Source organism: Pan paniscus, chromosome 6 (genome assembly GCF_029289425.2).
Source record: "Pan paniscus chromosome 6, NHGRI_mPanPan1-v2.0_pri, whole genome shotgun sequence".
In the NCBI taxonomy this organism is placed as follows: domain Eukaryota; kingdom Metazoa; phylum Chordata; class Mammalia; order Primates; family Hominidae; genus Pan; species Pan paniscus.
Genome location: NC_073255.2, coordinates 186734113 through 186749575, shown reverse-complemented (window position 1 = coordinate 186749575; position 15463 = coordinate 186734113). Strand labels below are relative to the sequence as shown.

The window sequence follows — 15463 nt, the reverse complement described above, 5'->3', positions numbered from 1 at the left end:
GGGAGAGATTCAGCTGCTTTCACAACTCTGGCTGGATTTTACCTATGTGGAGAGTGTCACCCACGTTAGGGAGCCTCTGGCCAGGAGGAAGCTGTGGCAAGATGTGCTGCGTCTCCTGCTTGGCATTGCCATCTTGCTGCCGTAAGTCTGTCTGTGGATAAAATACATTAGGAAATTGGGAAGTTAGATGAGGAGTTTGTGTGATCTTGCCCCACAGCCATAACTCGGAGTTTAACACTTCACATAGAGATCATTTCCCCCTTCACTACAGTAGAATTGTAAGTGTGGTATAGAAAATTTGGAAGATATCTGTGGGATTTTTATAGTCTTATCACATTAACATAGGTACTGTTGACATTTAGTATATTTTCATTTAATCTTTTTACCCATTTTTAAAATGATTTTACACCCAATATTATACTCCTCATTTCCTTACAGTTTTCATAACCCTTATTTTAACAGCTATATGATAATCTGTCTAGTAGGTATTTCCTGCTTAGCAGTTCCACTATTTTTAGTCATTTTCTTGGTTTTATAAGAAATAATGTAATCTTTGTGCATACAGTTTTTCCTGTATTTCGAGTCTTTTTTACTTAAAAAGAACTAGCAGTGTTTGATTATGGAGTTCAGCAGTGTTAGTAATTTTATTAGTCTCTGCACAGTGCGCCATTTCAGACTGCCGTCAGCACCGTACAAGAGGCTTGCTTTCTTTGTACTCTTGTCAGCATTAATATTATTTTTGATCATTTAATGGATTAAAATTTGCCATATGCTTTAAATTTGCATTTTTGATAACTTTGACCTTATACATTTTTCCACATTAGTTAGTTGTATTTCCTCTTTTGCGAGCTATCTGTTCATGCCCTGTGCTCTTTTACGTATCATTGTTTTATTGCTTTTCTTGTTGCTGTGATTTCTATGAACTTTGTTTTTACTTAACTTTTTTTTATTCTAAAATACACGTAACAGAATTTATCATTTGAGCCATTTTTGAATGTACAGCTTGGTGGCATTAGGCACATACACAAATCATTGCCACCATCTGTCTCCAGAAGCCTTTTCATCTTCCCAAACTAAAACTCTGTCCCCGTTGAACACGAATTCTCTTTACTCCTTTACCTGCCCCTGGAATGCCCATTTTACTTTCTGTCTCTATACATTTGATGACTCTAGGGCCCTCATATAAATGGAATCATATAATATTTGTCCTTTTGTGACCAGCTTACTTCACTTAGCGTCTTCAAGCTTCATCCATGTTGAAGCATGTGCCAGGATTCCTTTCTTTTTAAGGCTGAATAATATTCCATTGTACATAGATACCACATTCTGCTTATTCTCTGGAAGCTTTCATATAATTAAGATAGAAAGCTTCTTTTGTTGTTATATTTGCAGCAGGTTAGTTTTACTCAGTTAATTTTTTGCCTTTCTCTTTTGGTTATTTCATTTGGACATCCATAACTTTAAATTTGTATGTTGGTAAAACCCATTTTCCTTTGATGTTTGTATTTAATCTTCATCCATCTGGGATTTATTTGGATCATCATTTCAAAGTTCTGGGTCTGAACTTAGACCCAGAGAGAATGCAGGGAGCCAGGGTTAATCTGATTCTTGTTGGTGATGTCTTCCTACAGGTCTGTTTTTGCTTCAGGTTAAATAGGCACCTCTTTGCTGGGAGGCAAGAAACCTTCCCCAGCTCTACTCAGAAATCTTCATACCTTCTTAACCTTTCTCTCCTGATACTTCCCCACCTCTACTCAGTTTAAATATTTTGTTTATTTCACTTATAATTATGCTTGGGTTCCTATTCAAGATGACAAACATAGGTTTCTTTAGTTAATATGTTATTTCTTCTGGAATGAGATACAGTATTGGCTATTATGGCTGTTTATTGAGTACTTCTATGTGCCCAGCCCCATTCTAAGTGTTTACAAGTATTAACTCATTTTTTAATGCCACCAACAACCCTCTGAGATAGGTGATGTTATTAGGCCCGCTTTTCAGATCGATAGGAGGTAGCTTAAGAGAGAGATTGTACACACTACTATTGGAATCTGCATCTCTTACTCATGTGCTTTAAATGAAGGAAATCTAAAGTAGTAATCGCTAACATTTATACTTCTAACTGTGTTCTGGGCACTTCACTGCTATTAGCAAATTTAATCTCCTCAGCCCGAGTAGGCGCATTGAAATAAATACCATGTTGTGGAGTGCTTTTTAGGTTCCCTATTTGCAGCCTGTGTTTGAGTATGACTTCATTATTCTCCCTTCCGCATTTTCAGATGGCTTCCTCTCTCCCATCCAGGAATTGATGGATTCTAATTACAGTGACTAAAACTTACTTGGGGCAGTGTGTTTGAACTTTTCACCAGCTGCTGTGCCAGAGTTTAAAGTGCCAGGCTAGTTGGTAGGTAGATTTGCTTGCTTGTTGTTTGAAGGAGTGATGCACACACAGTGCAGAACTGAAAAGGTGCTGGAAGATTTCTAGGGAGCGTGCCCCCCTCGCCTCTTTCCTGCCTAGAGGAAGCCGCCCTTACCCGTTCTTAGCCAGCTGATTGTTCATGTTCCAGGGGTGATTGTGTGTAGGCATATGGGTTAGCACACACTTGTTTTTGTTCTTTCTTTTTGTTTGTTTGTTTGTTTGTTTTGAGACGGAGTCTTGCTCTGTAGCCCAGGCTGGAGTGCAGTGGCACGATCTCAGCTCACCGCAACCTCCGCCTCCCGGGTTCAAGCAATTCCCCTGCCTCAAGCCTCCTGAGTAGCTAGGACTACAGGTATGTGCCACCAAGCCTGGCTAATTTTTGTATTTTTAGTAGAGATGGGGTTTCACTATGTTGGTCAGGCTGGTCTCAAACTCCTGACCTCATGATCCGCCCACCTCAGCCTCCTAAAGTGTTGGGATTATAGGTGTGAGCCACTGCGCCCGGCTAGCACACAGTTTTATTTTACACAAATGGTAACACAATATGCATACTGTTGCACACCTTGGATTTTTGAATTAAACTTTTTTTTTGGTTTAAATTGTAAAAAAAAACCTAATACTATTTGTACCCTATTAGCCATTTTTAACTGTACAATTCTGTAATGTTAACTATATTCACACTGTTGTGTAAGAGATTCTAGAACTTTTCCATCTTGCAAAACTGAAACTCCGTACTCATTGAACGAGTCCCCATTATTTCCCCTCTCCCCCGACCTTGTTTTTTGTTTTTGAGATGGAGTTAACTCTTGTTGCCCAGGCTGGAGTACAGTGGCACCACCTCAGCTCACTGTAACCTCTGCCTCCCGGGTTTAAGCAATTCTGCTGCCTCAGCCACCCGACTGGCTGGGATTACAGGCGTGCACCACCACGCCCAGCTAATTTTTGTATTTTTAGCAGAGATGGGGTTTCCCCATGTTGGCCAGGCTGGTCTTGAACTCCTGACCTCAGGTGATCCACCTGCCCCTGCCTCCCAATGTGCTGGGATTACAGGTGTGAGCCACACCACCCAGCCTGTTTTTTTTTTTTTTTTTTTTTGAGAGGGGGTCTCTATGTTGTCCAAGCTGGAGTGCAGTGGCTATTCACAGGTGCAGTCATACAGCCACTACAGACAGCCTCGACCTCCTGGGCTGGAGTGATCCTCTTGCCTCAGCCTCCTGAGTAGCTGGGACTACAGGCACACACCCGTCTACCACACCTTGTTTTTTAAAAATAGTTTTTGGCCTGGCATGGTGGCTCATGCCTTGTAATCCCAGCCTTTGGGAGGCCGAAGTGGGGATCACTTGAGGTCAGGAGCTCGAGACCAGCCTGGCCAACATCGTGAAACCCTGTCTCTACTAAAAATACAAAACTTAACTGAGCGTGACGGCATGTGCCTGTAATCCCAGCTACTCTGGAGGCAGAGGCAGGAGAATTGCTTGAATTCTGGGAGGTGGAGTCTCCCAGAGATCCAAGATTGGGCTACTGCACTTGAGCCTGGTTGACAGAGTGAGACTCTGTCTCAAAAAAAAAAAAAAAAAAAAAAGTTTTCATTACAAATTATTGAAGCAGAAGGATATTTAAGAATGTATACGGAATGGAGACACCTTTCTCTTTTTCACTTAACAATTCATCATAGAGATTGTTTCTTCATAGAGTTCATTTTTTTAAATTGTTCCAAAGTGTTTAGTGATGGGTATTTAGGTTGTTTCTGATCTTCTGATACAGACAATGTTGACTTTTTACCTTTCCAAGCTACTTTGTTTTAGTTGGGTCTCTTAACCTCAGAATGTAATTTGATTTTGTTTTTGTTTTTAACTGAGAGACTTTTAGTAGTTGAATTTCCCATTTGTATTTGCTGATAATTTTAGTAATAGCAACTCACTTCCATTGAACACATCTGTGTATCCAGTACTGCTCTAAGCACATTATTTAGACTGCCTTTAATCTTTCCACCTCTCTGAGCGGGGTACTAATTACCTGCACTTTACCCATGAGGAGACTCAGGGAGAAAGGAAATAGCTTACCAAGCCTAGTAAAGTGGAAGGCTGGGATTTGATCCCAGTCAGTTTGACTTCACATCTCTTAATCGGACTGGTATGGCATGCTACTGTGTGACAGATATGTTTGGTCTTAATTTAACTATTTTTTTTAAATGTTATGCTTCATGTTTTTAATGTATTTTATTTATGTATTAGTATTTTTTAACTGAAGACTTGTTTTTCTCTTTGCTTTGTATTGGGTGTGTGTTCTTGGTAATAATTAAAAGGACTCATGTTTGCATATTTTAGTATAATTTGATATATTTACCCTGTATTTGTTTAGGGGTAACTATCTCCTTCCTGCTGTAATCAGTGACCAGGTTGGTATTGCCACATGTTCTTGCCTCCCCTTCCTTCTCTCCACCACCTGCTTTTGATTAATGATGTTACTAAACTTATTCCAGTGTTAACATTTATAACTTTATGTTTACTAATGCCTCTGATACTTTATCAGTTTTAAATAATATCTTTTGATTTCACTGTAAGAGGCAAGTGTCTTTACACTCTCTCCTTCTTTCCTTGTGCACTGCTCAACTTGATAACATTTTTTTCCGTTAAAATTTATAACATTTACATTCTGTTCTTAATTCCCAGAAAATAAAAGTCTTTTTTTTTTTTTTTTTGAGACGGAGTCTCACTCCATCGCCCAGGCTGGAATGCAGTGGTGTGATCTCAGCTCACTGCAACCTCCGCCTCCCACGTTCAAGCAATTCTCCTGCCTCAACCTCCCAAGTAGCTGGGACTACAGGTGCACACCACCATGCCTGGCTAATTTTTGTATTTTTAGTAGAGATGGGGTTTCCCCATGTTGGCCAGGCTGGTCTCAAACTCCTGACCTCAGGTGATCTGCCCGCCTCGGCCTCCCAAAGTGCTGGGATTACAGGCATGAGCCACTGTGCCCGGCCAAAGAAAAGTCTTTATTCCTACGTCTTAAATGGCTTCATTGCCCACCGTAAGTCTTTTGCTGGACTTTCTGCATTCTTCTTGAGTGGATAAAGTTTATCCTCTAATAGTTCATGAACCCATACATTTTGGCTCATGGGAATGAAATTTTCCAAGTTCTTGTATGTTTAAGGATATATATTTTTTCTCCTTAGTATTTTATTTTATTTTTTTAATTGACACATAATGTGCATATTTATGGGGTACAGAGTGAAGTTTTGATACATATAATGTGTGGTTATGAGATCAGGGTAATTAGCATATCCATCATCTCAAATATTAGATATTTTGATTTTGTAACATACTTGATTGACACTGTGGCCAGATATAGAATTCTTGGGTCGTATCTTCTTCCCTTGAAGACTCTAAGTGTGGCCCTATGTGTCCTAGTGTTAAATGTAGCCGTGTTGAAGGCTGAGGCTGATTGTACTTTCCCTGTCGTAGGGGTGTATTAGTCTACTCGGCTGCTATAATTTTGTTTATACCACAGGTTGGGTGGCTTAAACAGCAGACAGTTCGTTGTTTTCTCACAGTTCTGGAGGTTAGAAGTCCAAGATCGAGGTGCCGTCGGGGTTGGCTCCTGGCGCAGCCCTCTTCCTGGCTTGTATGTGGTCACCTTTCCTGCTGTGTCCTCACATGCCTTTCCCCGGTGTGAGCGTAGAGTGGGGAGAGAATAGGAGAGAGAGATTGATTTCTGGTGTCTCTTCCTTTTCTTAGAAGACCTTCCTCCAGTCCTATCAAATTAGGGCCCCGCCCCTATGACCTCAGGTAACCGTGATGACCTCTTGAAAGGCCCTATTTCCAATTATAGTACACTGGGAGTTAGGGCTTTAATGTATGAACTGGAGGTGGGGGGAGCACAGTTCATTCATAATAAAGGGTAATATATACGTTTTGCCCAAAGGTCCAGAGACTTTTTATTTTTTCAGTTTTAAATACGAGATATAGACCCATATTTGTTGACAAGGAAAAATGTTCATAGTATATTGTTGAATGAGAAAAATCAAGTTTATTTATTCTTTTTCTGTTTCTGTTGTCTGTCATTTCCTCCTGTTTGATGATGGTTATTATTTTAAAATAGATACTTGGATTCTTGGAAATGTCTTTGGAAATTCTTGGGAATTTTTATCTGCTTTGTTTCAATATTTTTCCAGATATATTTTTTTTTCATTCTTTTTGGAGATAGGATCTTGCTCTGTCACCCAGGTTGGAGTGCAGTGGCACAATCTTGGTTCATGTAGCCTTCACCTCTGAGGCTTAAGTGGTCCTACCTCAGCCCCCGAGTAGCTGCGATCACAGGCATGTGCCACCACACTTGGCTGACTTTTAAATTTTTTCATAGAGGTGGGGTCTCCCAATATTGCCCAGGCTGGTCTCAAACTCCTGGACTCAAGTGATCCTCCCTCCTCAGCCTCCTAAAGTGCTAGGATTATGGGCGTGAGCTACCACGCCTGCCCCTAGATATGTGTTTTTGTCTGCCATTTGTTTTTTCCTCTTTTCTCTGTCCCTTTTCTTCTTCTTTGAGTGTTTTTATATCACTGTTGGCTGGCTTCTTTGTGCCCCTTACTCGTCTCTGAATGAGCAGAGTTCTTCTGGACTAATGGCGTGTGGGTAGGCTGGGGAGGTCCTGGGCAGCGTCTGGGGGAAGCTGTGATCTGCCCTGGACTCTTCCCTTGCTGCTGGACTGCAAGGGTGCTTGGCCTAACCCTGCCTGCTCTGCCACCCTGTGGCTCCTCACACCGGCCTGACCTGAGCAAGGGCTTGCTGCTCCTCTGGCTCTCCTTTGCTGAGACCTGAAGTCACCGGTTCGCCTTTGATGTCCTCACTCGTCTTGGTTGTGTTTTCATAGCCCTTGGCAACTTGCTTCTGGGATATTCAGTTTCAGGGTGTTTAGGTGTTATGTTATTGAAGATAGAGTTTCTTTTTCTGTAACTCGTTCTAATTTGGGTGGGTAATAAGAACAGAGGCCTTCAGAGAAGTATTTACTCTGACGTCTTAAAGCTTTTAAGGCCCACGGCCAGATTTCTTTAATACACTTTGGGCATCCTCTGTCTGTAAAATTAGGGAATTGTATAATGTCCTCGCTAACATACTTTCAGGTTAACCTGTTTATGGTTCTGATGTATTTACATGAAATTTGGGTAAACACTAAATATAGTGAATGTTTTCTTACAGACAGAATCTCCACTCAATACACCAGAAAACAGAGAGTATCTTGCAGAAATTATGTTTGAATCATTTAACGTACCAGGACTCTACATTGCAGTTCAGGTAAAACCAGTTATGTTTGTGATTCCTAAAGCACCTGAGCTGTCTAGTAGCGGAAGAAATGGTATTTCCCAAGGTTCTCCGCTGGAAGACTGCGCTGTGCGTCCTTCCTTTTTCCACTCCCTCCCCCGTCCCCATGCCATTCAGGACTATAGGGAACGTGTCCCATGACTTTTCTTTTTATATTGATGCCATTTTTTGGTATAGACGTCGTCTGGCTCTTTTTACATGCGTTAAAGTCTAATGCATTTTTATCTGGGTGACAAGATATAGGTGTAGATGTGCTTCTTCTTTTGGCATCTTTGACTTTGATCAGAAAAACAAAATAATTACCTTTAGAGGTTTCCCCTTTCTGATTTTGGGCTCTTATGAGTCCCAGTGTACTTGATTCTGAGGGACCCTGTGTTTTCATGAGCTCGCAGAACTTGTTCTGAAGCTGCGGTTCTTGATGTGATATTTTTTGGTTGCATTTGGTCATTATTTGCCTGCCACCTTATATAAGGGAATTGACTGAAATTTTGGGGAATAAATGAGATGGGTGTTGCCCAAATGTTTTCTGCATAATACTAGTCACTTCTAAGGAGGAGGAGGAGGAGGAGGAAAAGTTCCATAGAAAGATGAATTTGGGCGATGCTGCATCCTGCAGCTTTCTCGGGCTGATTCACAGCGCCTATCAGCACAGTCCAGGCTCTGAGGATTCCTGTGTCGAAATCTATGTATTCTAGCACTTCCAAATTCATTTAACTACAGATCTTCCCCCTGGCTAAGTTACTTATATTCCATGGCCTAGGGAAACACTTCAGGAGACATAAGACTGGTGGTTCTCAAAGTGGTCTGTGCAGCAAGTTTACCTGGAGAATGTTTTTTAGAAGCACAGATTTTGGGCTTCATCTTCGACCAGGGTTTTCCACCCTCAGTGCTTTGGGCTGGGTAGTCCTTTGTTGTGGGCGCCGCCGTGTGCATTGCAGGGAGCTTAGCAGCATCCCTGGCCTCTGCCCACTAGAAGACAGCAGCCCCACCTCAAGCCTCCCCGCCCCGATGAAGAAAATGGTACCAGATATTGTCAGATGTTCCCTTTGGGGCAACGTTTTCTTTGGTTGAAAAATTACCCTGTACCTTCCAGATTAGAATTTCTGGGTGTGAGGCCTAGTAATCTGTATTTTAAACAACTCCACAAGTGACCTCATTGCCAATCTGTGGCCCCACGCCGGAAACCAATGAATTAGAAATTAAAATCTTATGATTCTATAATGAAATATCTTTTTCACTGGCTTTTCTTTGTAAAACTTTAGTTTTTTTTCTTTCTTTCTTTTTTTTATTTTTGAGACAAGGTCTCACTGTGTTGTCCAGGCTGGAGTGCAGTGGTGCAATTATGGCTCACTCTAGCTGCGACCTGCTGGGATGAAGGGATCCTCCCACCTCAGTCTCCCAAGTAGCTGGGAGTACAGGTGCGTGTCACCACGCCCGGCTAATTTTTGTATTATTTGTAGAGATGGGGTTTCACCATGTTGCCCAGGCTGGTCTCGAACTCTTGGGTTCAAGTGATCTGCCTACCTTGGCCTCCCAAAGTGTTGGGATTACAGGCATGAGTCACCACAGTCAGCCACGTTTCTTTATTGAAAACTTGACTCCTATAGTTGTAAGTACTCAACATTTTCGTGTTAGTTGTCCAAGTTTGAATTGGAATTTGAGGGACAGGGGTTAGAGGATGGATAGGAAAAGGAAAGAGTTACTCAGACATATTAAGTAAGAGAGTTTGTTGATTGGACCTGGAAGGAGCAGGCAGGTGGCTTTAGAAAGAGTTCCTATGTGCGAGCGGTTTTCATGTCTTTTCTCCAGGCAGTGCTGGCCTTGGCGGCATCTTGGACATCTCGACAAGTGGGTGAACGTACGTTAACGGGGATAGTCATTGACAGTGGAGATGGAGTCACCCATGTTATCCCAGTGGTAAGCAGAATAGTTAATATATAAGTCTCTGTAGGCTTAACACCTGATTCGAGGTAAGGATGGAAATAATAAAAAAAAAAAAACCTCTTCTGTAATGAAAATACAATTTAGATGATAGTTGTACTTAGAAAGATAATAAAAGTTTTTTATTTTTTTGCCACCTTATATAAAGGAATTCCCCAAGTATGTGGGAAAGAATGAAAAGGATGGCCAATTATTGTGGCTTTGGCAATTTTCAATTCATGGTGGCATATTTTTACAGTCAGAATGTCAGAGAATGTCCAGGATGTCTCTGGATCTTCAGAGCCTCTGCTTGATCCCCGTGGGTGTAACATCAACAAGAACATTTTCCGGGGTTATTCCGACATGTTGGGAGATAGACACCGTTTTGGATGTTGAATTTGTAGGTGCAGTGCGTGGCCATTTGAAGGAGCACATCTGTATTCTCTGAAAAGATGTGAATGGCAACCAGCTCAAGCTTGGAAAAATTGCTTTTTGTTTTAAAAATTTATTTAAGGGCTGGGCGCGGTGGCTCACGCCTGTAATCCCAGCACTTTGGGAGGCCAAGGCGGGCGGATCACCTGAGGTCGGGAATTCGAGACCTGCCTGACCAACATGGAGAAACCCTGTCTCTACTAAAAATACAAAATTAGCCAGGTGTGGTGGTGCATGCCTGTCCCAGCTACCTGGGAGGCTGAGGCAGGAGAATCGCTTGAACCCGGGAGACGGAGGTTGCAGTGAGCCGAGATCGCGCCATTGCACCCCAGCCTGGGCAACAAGAGCGAAACTCCATCTCAAAAAAAAAAAAAAAAAAAAAATTTAAAAGCCAAGAAGGGGAGATTGTACATTTTGGCTGGCAGAAGGCTCTGCAATACCACTTTTTGGTTTCAGAGAAGTGATTCCTAATTTGGGTTTCAAGAGATCTCTGAATTTTTCTTTTGGTCCAATGGACTATTTAAAGGAATTATCTTAAATTCATTTTTTTTGGAAAATGTATCAGAAGTGTCTGAAGAGGGTATTCAGAGGGAAGTCAGACTCATCCTGGTCTTTCTCCTTTGAGGTCTCCTCCTCAGGAACCACCATTGCTAGTTACTTCTGTTATGTTACAGATAATGTTTCTGCATATGTATATGGGGGGGTGTGTATGTGTATATATTTACATACACACAGCTCTTTTAAAATGCAAATTAGGATTTTCAAAAATCATTTAATTTAATTGAAAAAATGGTCACCATTTCATTTTGAGAAGGTGATGCGGTGATGTACTAATACTAATGCCTTTAATTCCTTGAAGGTTAGGTATCACTGCAGAGGAAAGGCTTAATGGTCGATGGGCCTACAGTCAGGGAGAAAAAAGCCAGCCTCCCGCCCCCATACCTTGTACTCCTGGCTATGTGTCCTTCCTGTGGGGAGGAGAGGTGGCTGCCCTGCCCTGTGAAGTGTGCTCTAGACTTGAGCCCCCTTCAAGCCAGTCTCAGCACTCCTTTCCGTGGATCTTGAGAAGAGTTAGTGCCCTGGGTGCAGAGCACTCACCGAGAACTCAGGCTGCCGTTTCCTCAGAGAGCTGCGCTGCTGAGATCCAAGATGAGGCCCTCGTAGGCCCCTGGCCTGCACCCCCTTTGGTTCTTTGCCTATTTCTTATGTCTGATTTAGGAAAAGGAAAGAAAATACATTTCACAGTGTGTCCAGGCCCACTAAGAAAGTTGTTTGAAAAGATTTTTAATCGTATCTTAGTTCAGTTTTTCCTCCAGCTATAAAAATTACATTAGTCATTGAAAATTTGGATAAAATAGACAAATTTGAAGAAATAAAATTACCTTTAAAGCCGCCCAAAGACCTGCATTATACTTTTAGCTGTATAGTCTTTAAGCTCTTTTTCTTTTTTTTTGGAGATGGAGTTTCACTCTTGTTGTCCAGGCTGGAGTGCAATGGCACGATCTCGGCACACTGCAACCTCTGCCTCCCAGGTTCAAGCAATTCTCCTGCCTCAGCCTCCTGAGTAGCTGGGATTACAGGCATGCGCCACCATGCCTGACTAATTTGTATTTTTAGTAGAGATGGGGTTTCTCCATATTGGTCAGGCTGGTCTCGAACTCCCGACCTCAGGTGATCCGCCTGTCTTGGCCTCCCAAGGTGCTGGGATTACAGGCGTGAGCCACTATGCCCGGCCTAAGCTCTTTTTCTAAGACACGTGTGCGCACGCATGCGTGCACACACACACACACTTTAAACACAATTGGAATGTCTGATGTCTGGTTTGGGATTCTACATATAATACAATCCTAAGGTTATATTTTGCGTATTAATTTAACCCTAGTTTTTTTCTCTTGTGGTTAAATATTCTGTGAAAATACATTTAAGAAGTACATAATTTATTTTTCTGTTGTTGGACATGTATCTTGTTTTAATATTTTTACCACTGTCATGAGCTGATATTTATTTAACAGTATTTTAGAAAATATTACGTGTAATGCATAGAATATAGTAATTGTGAATAGTTTATGTGTTAGAAAGCTAATATTATTTTTATGGGTTTAAGTTGAGTTTTAGTAATTTGTACTTTTATCTCCATCTTAAAATACTTTACAAATACTTGGACTCTGCAGAAAGGCTAAATCTTTTTTTGCTTCTAGAAGTTAGGTATATCAGAAAGAAACCATAGGAGGAATTCAGTAAGTTGTTCTTGCAACTTTACTGGTGACTAGATGCAGCTATTAGAATGAATACATCTGTAAAATGAAGTCAGCATTTCACTTCTGTTCCCTTCTGTCTCACTTGGGGATTGTGGCACAGAAGCTGTGATGTGCTGTAACGTGAAACCTGAGTGTCTTTACCGGATGATCCAGCGGTGGGCGTTGTCCACTCTGATGGTCAGCATCCTGCTCATCTCCTGGAGAGCAAGCTGGATGTGTGTCCAAGCCTGTGGCTCCTGTGGCAGGTCTGTGCCCACAGGAAGGCTGATGAGGGAGCTTTGGGCCCATCATTGCTGTGGGCATGTGGACACTTGACACTGGCCCTGCCATTGATCGGCCCAGGTCGTGGTCACCCTCCTTTCCTGGCCCCTCACAGACATGCCTTCACTGGCTTAGGGAGGCAGTGGAATGAGAGGCTCCCGGCCCCCAAAACCAGTGCTGTGTGCTCGACACACGCAGTTTCATCTGAACTGTATTATTGGCCCCAGCAGGGTATTGTTTGCCTCATACGATGGACAAACGCGCTGAGGCTGAAGCATGTGAAACTTGCAAATGTGGAGCTGGGATTTGAGTCCAGGTTGTTAGAATCTAAGCCCTGTGTATTAACCAAATTGCTGACTTTTAAACGTAAGTAGATTTATAGTTGGCTTAACAATTTATAAATAAAACTTCTTCCTTTTTGTTAGGGAAAGAACCTATCGGGTTTAGTGTTCTTACAGACAGCATTTCTTTTTGGAAATGAACTATCTTATGTGGTTTTTCTTTTCATATTCCTAATGAAATCATTTTGGTTGCTTTTGGAGAGTGTCAGGTTATTGGAATAATCTGGAATTTTGAATATTAATGGAATTGCTTATGCAGTCCTTTTGAAAGACCTTCTGTACTGAGCTTGCAGAGGGTGGGGATTCTGTCAATGCTTGTCAGTGCCGTGAGGGGCAGACAGGGAGGCTGAGGCAGGAAACCTCGTGAGTCCAGGCTGCTCTCCACCACGAAATCACTAACACAGCTGTTCTGCCTCCTCTTCTTCCCTAGGCAGAAGGTTATGTAATTGGAAGCTGCATCAAACACATCCCGATTGCAGGTAGAGATATTACGTATTTCATTCAACAGCTGCTAAGGGAGAGGGAGGTGGGAATCCCTCCTGAGCAGTCACTGGAGACCGCAAAAGCCATTAAGGTAAAAACAGGTGGGAAACCGGCCGGTTTGGGGGTGAGAGAGATGGTGTTCTGGACACTTCCCCTTGGTGCCATCATCCCTGCTCCTCCTTTCCATCCTCTCCCCTTCCCATGAGTGTGGGGCTTGATTTGTTTTACCCCTTAAGTGGGCTGAAGATGTAAAGCTTAACCTCTTCCAAACTAGATGCTCTGAGGTTCCAGCTGTCACTGAGAACAGCTTGGTAGCTGGTGCAGCGTACCAGCGTGCAGAGGCAGCATTGTTCAGCTGGAGCCTCACTGCTGGAGCCTCATCTACCAGAGCGCTCCTTCCATACTACCTCCATGCTTCGCTGTAGAATCAGGAGGCGACCACAGCAGCAGAACACTGCCAACCTAGGATCCAGAGCTATTGCACAAAATTCACACACAGGTGTGGCTGTGACGTGTGGCCATAAGCCATCTTCTTCCTTTATGGCACAGTTTCTGAGTGTAGCGGAGCTTCATGGGGGTGAGCCTGACACCCACCCTTCTCCTCACTGCCTTCCTCCCTTCTCAGCACCTCGTAACTGAGGCTGGCTGAAGGAAAGGAAGCACCAGAGATGATTCCCGAGGTGTTTTTAGGTCAGGAGGCACTGGCATGAGGCAGGCTCTGCAGTTGGGTATGACCTGCCCTGCTTTACCTGGGACCAGAGATTCCTGGGAAGGGGGCTCTCAGCGCTGAAATGGTGATGTGGGGAAGACGTGGTCCCTTCCATCTCAGGGGAAGGTTTCCTGAGGTATCATTAGACATTCTTTTTTAGACTAAAATATTTCCTAAGGGGTTACCTTCTCCTTTCTTTGCCTTTCCTCCATGGAAGAATATTTGACTATTTGATCCAAGCTCCCTTGCCACTCCAAATCTGTTAGAAATGTAAGTCAGAATTGAGCCCCTTCATAGTGGCTCACATCTATAATCCTAGGGCTTTGGGAGGCTGAGGCTGGAGCATTGCTTGAGGCCAGGTTTCGAAACTAGCCCAGGTGATATAGCGAGATCTCGTCTCTATTTCAAAAAAGAAAAAAAAAAAAAAGCATTGAGCCTTTTGTTATTGACGCCCAGGGTCCACTCCAGTGAGTCTGAGTCCTCCCTATTTCCGCCAGGATTGCTGAGCAGCACTGCCAAGGAGGGGCTTTCCTGACCCTCATGCTGGGCCTTCAACTCTCCTCACGGGCTGTTGGGGTTCCAATTTGGACCCTGAAATCTGGGCTGATGTGCTCGATGTGACTGTGTGTCTCCCCCCAGTGAAGGCTGGGAGTAAAAGAGACTGTTCATAGCCTCCGAATCAGCGCCCTGGCCCTGCTGTGTGGGGTAGCCCTGTTAGTTCTCACCTCACTTCTCTCTTTGAAGGAACAGATCCTGAAAGGTGTGGTTTAGAGCTCCCCTTGCTTCCCCTTACTGCCATGGCCTTCTGTGGTCGTGAACAGGCCTGAGGGAGTGTGTAACGTGAGCACACCACCCTTGCAGCATGAATCCTGAACCTTAAGGTTAAGCCTGTTACTCTGCACCCAACTCAATGGAAACATTTCCTAGGAAGCATTTGAGTTAAGTAAGCTGAGATGCTGCAGGATGTTGACCAGGCCTGTGAGGAGAACTGAATGCCTTTGTCTCCAGTCTTGGTAGATTTGAGGTTGTAATCAGCTGACCCTGTTTCTCTGTGTCATCAAAGAACACAGGGTTGTTTAACACTTCTTGCCTGTCAGTCTTCTTAAAATTCCGCTAGAGTATATCCAAGATACCCAGAAGATGGCATTAGAATATGTTTCAGGGATGCTAAGAAACTTTAAACTTAATACCACGAGAACGTCTTTGGAGGTCCTTGAGAGAGCCATTCCTTCCACGGTGTGCTCAGCGCCAGCTGGGCGGCCCACCTCGTGCTTCCCGTAGGCAGCAAGTATCTGGGGGTCACCTGCTGCTATGCTGAGGCC

General features: G+C 43.1%; 1 protein-coding gene across 1 annotated transcript in view; it reads left to right on the top strand.

Moving 5' to 3' along the window:
• The window catches only part of ACTR3C (actin related protein 3C), a 326821-nt gene that overhangs the window by 22279 nt on the left and 289079 nt on the right, over nucleotides 1-15463 (top strand). The window contains exons 2-5 of the mRNA XM_034965220.3: nucleotides 4781-4817; nucleotides 7615-7710; nucleotides 9547-9654; nucleotides 13380-13523. Of these exons, the coding sequence (XP_034821111.2) occupies nucleotides 4781-4817; nucleotides 7615-7710; nucleotides 9547-9654; nucleotides 13380-13523 (385 nt within the window). The remainder of the gene's footprint in view (nucleotides 1-4780; nucleotides 4818-7614; nucleotides 7711-9546; nucleotides 9655-13379; nucleotides 13524-15463) is intronic.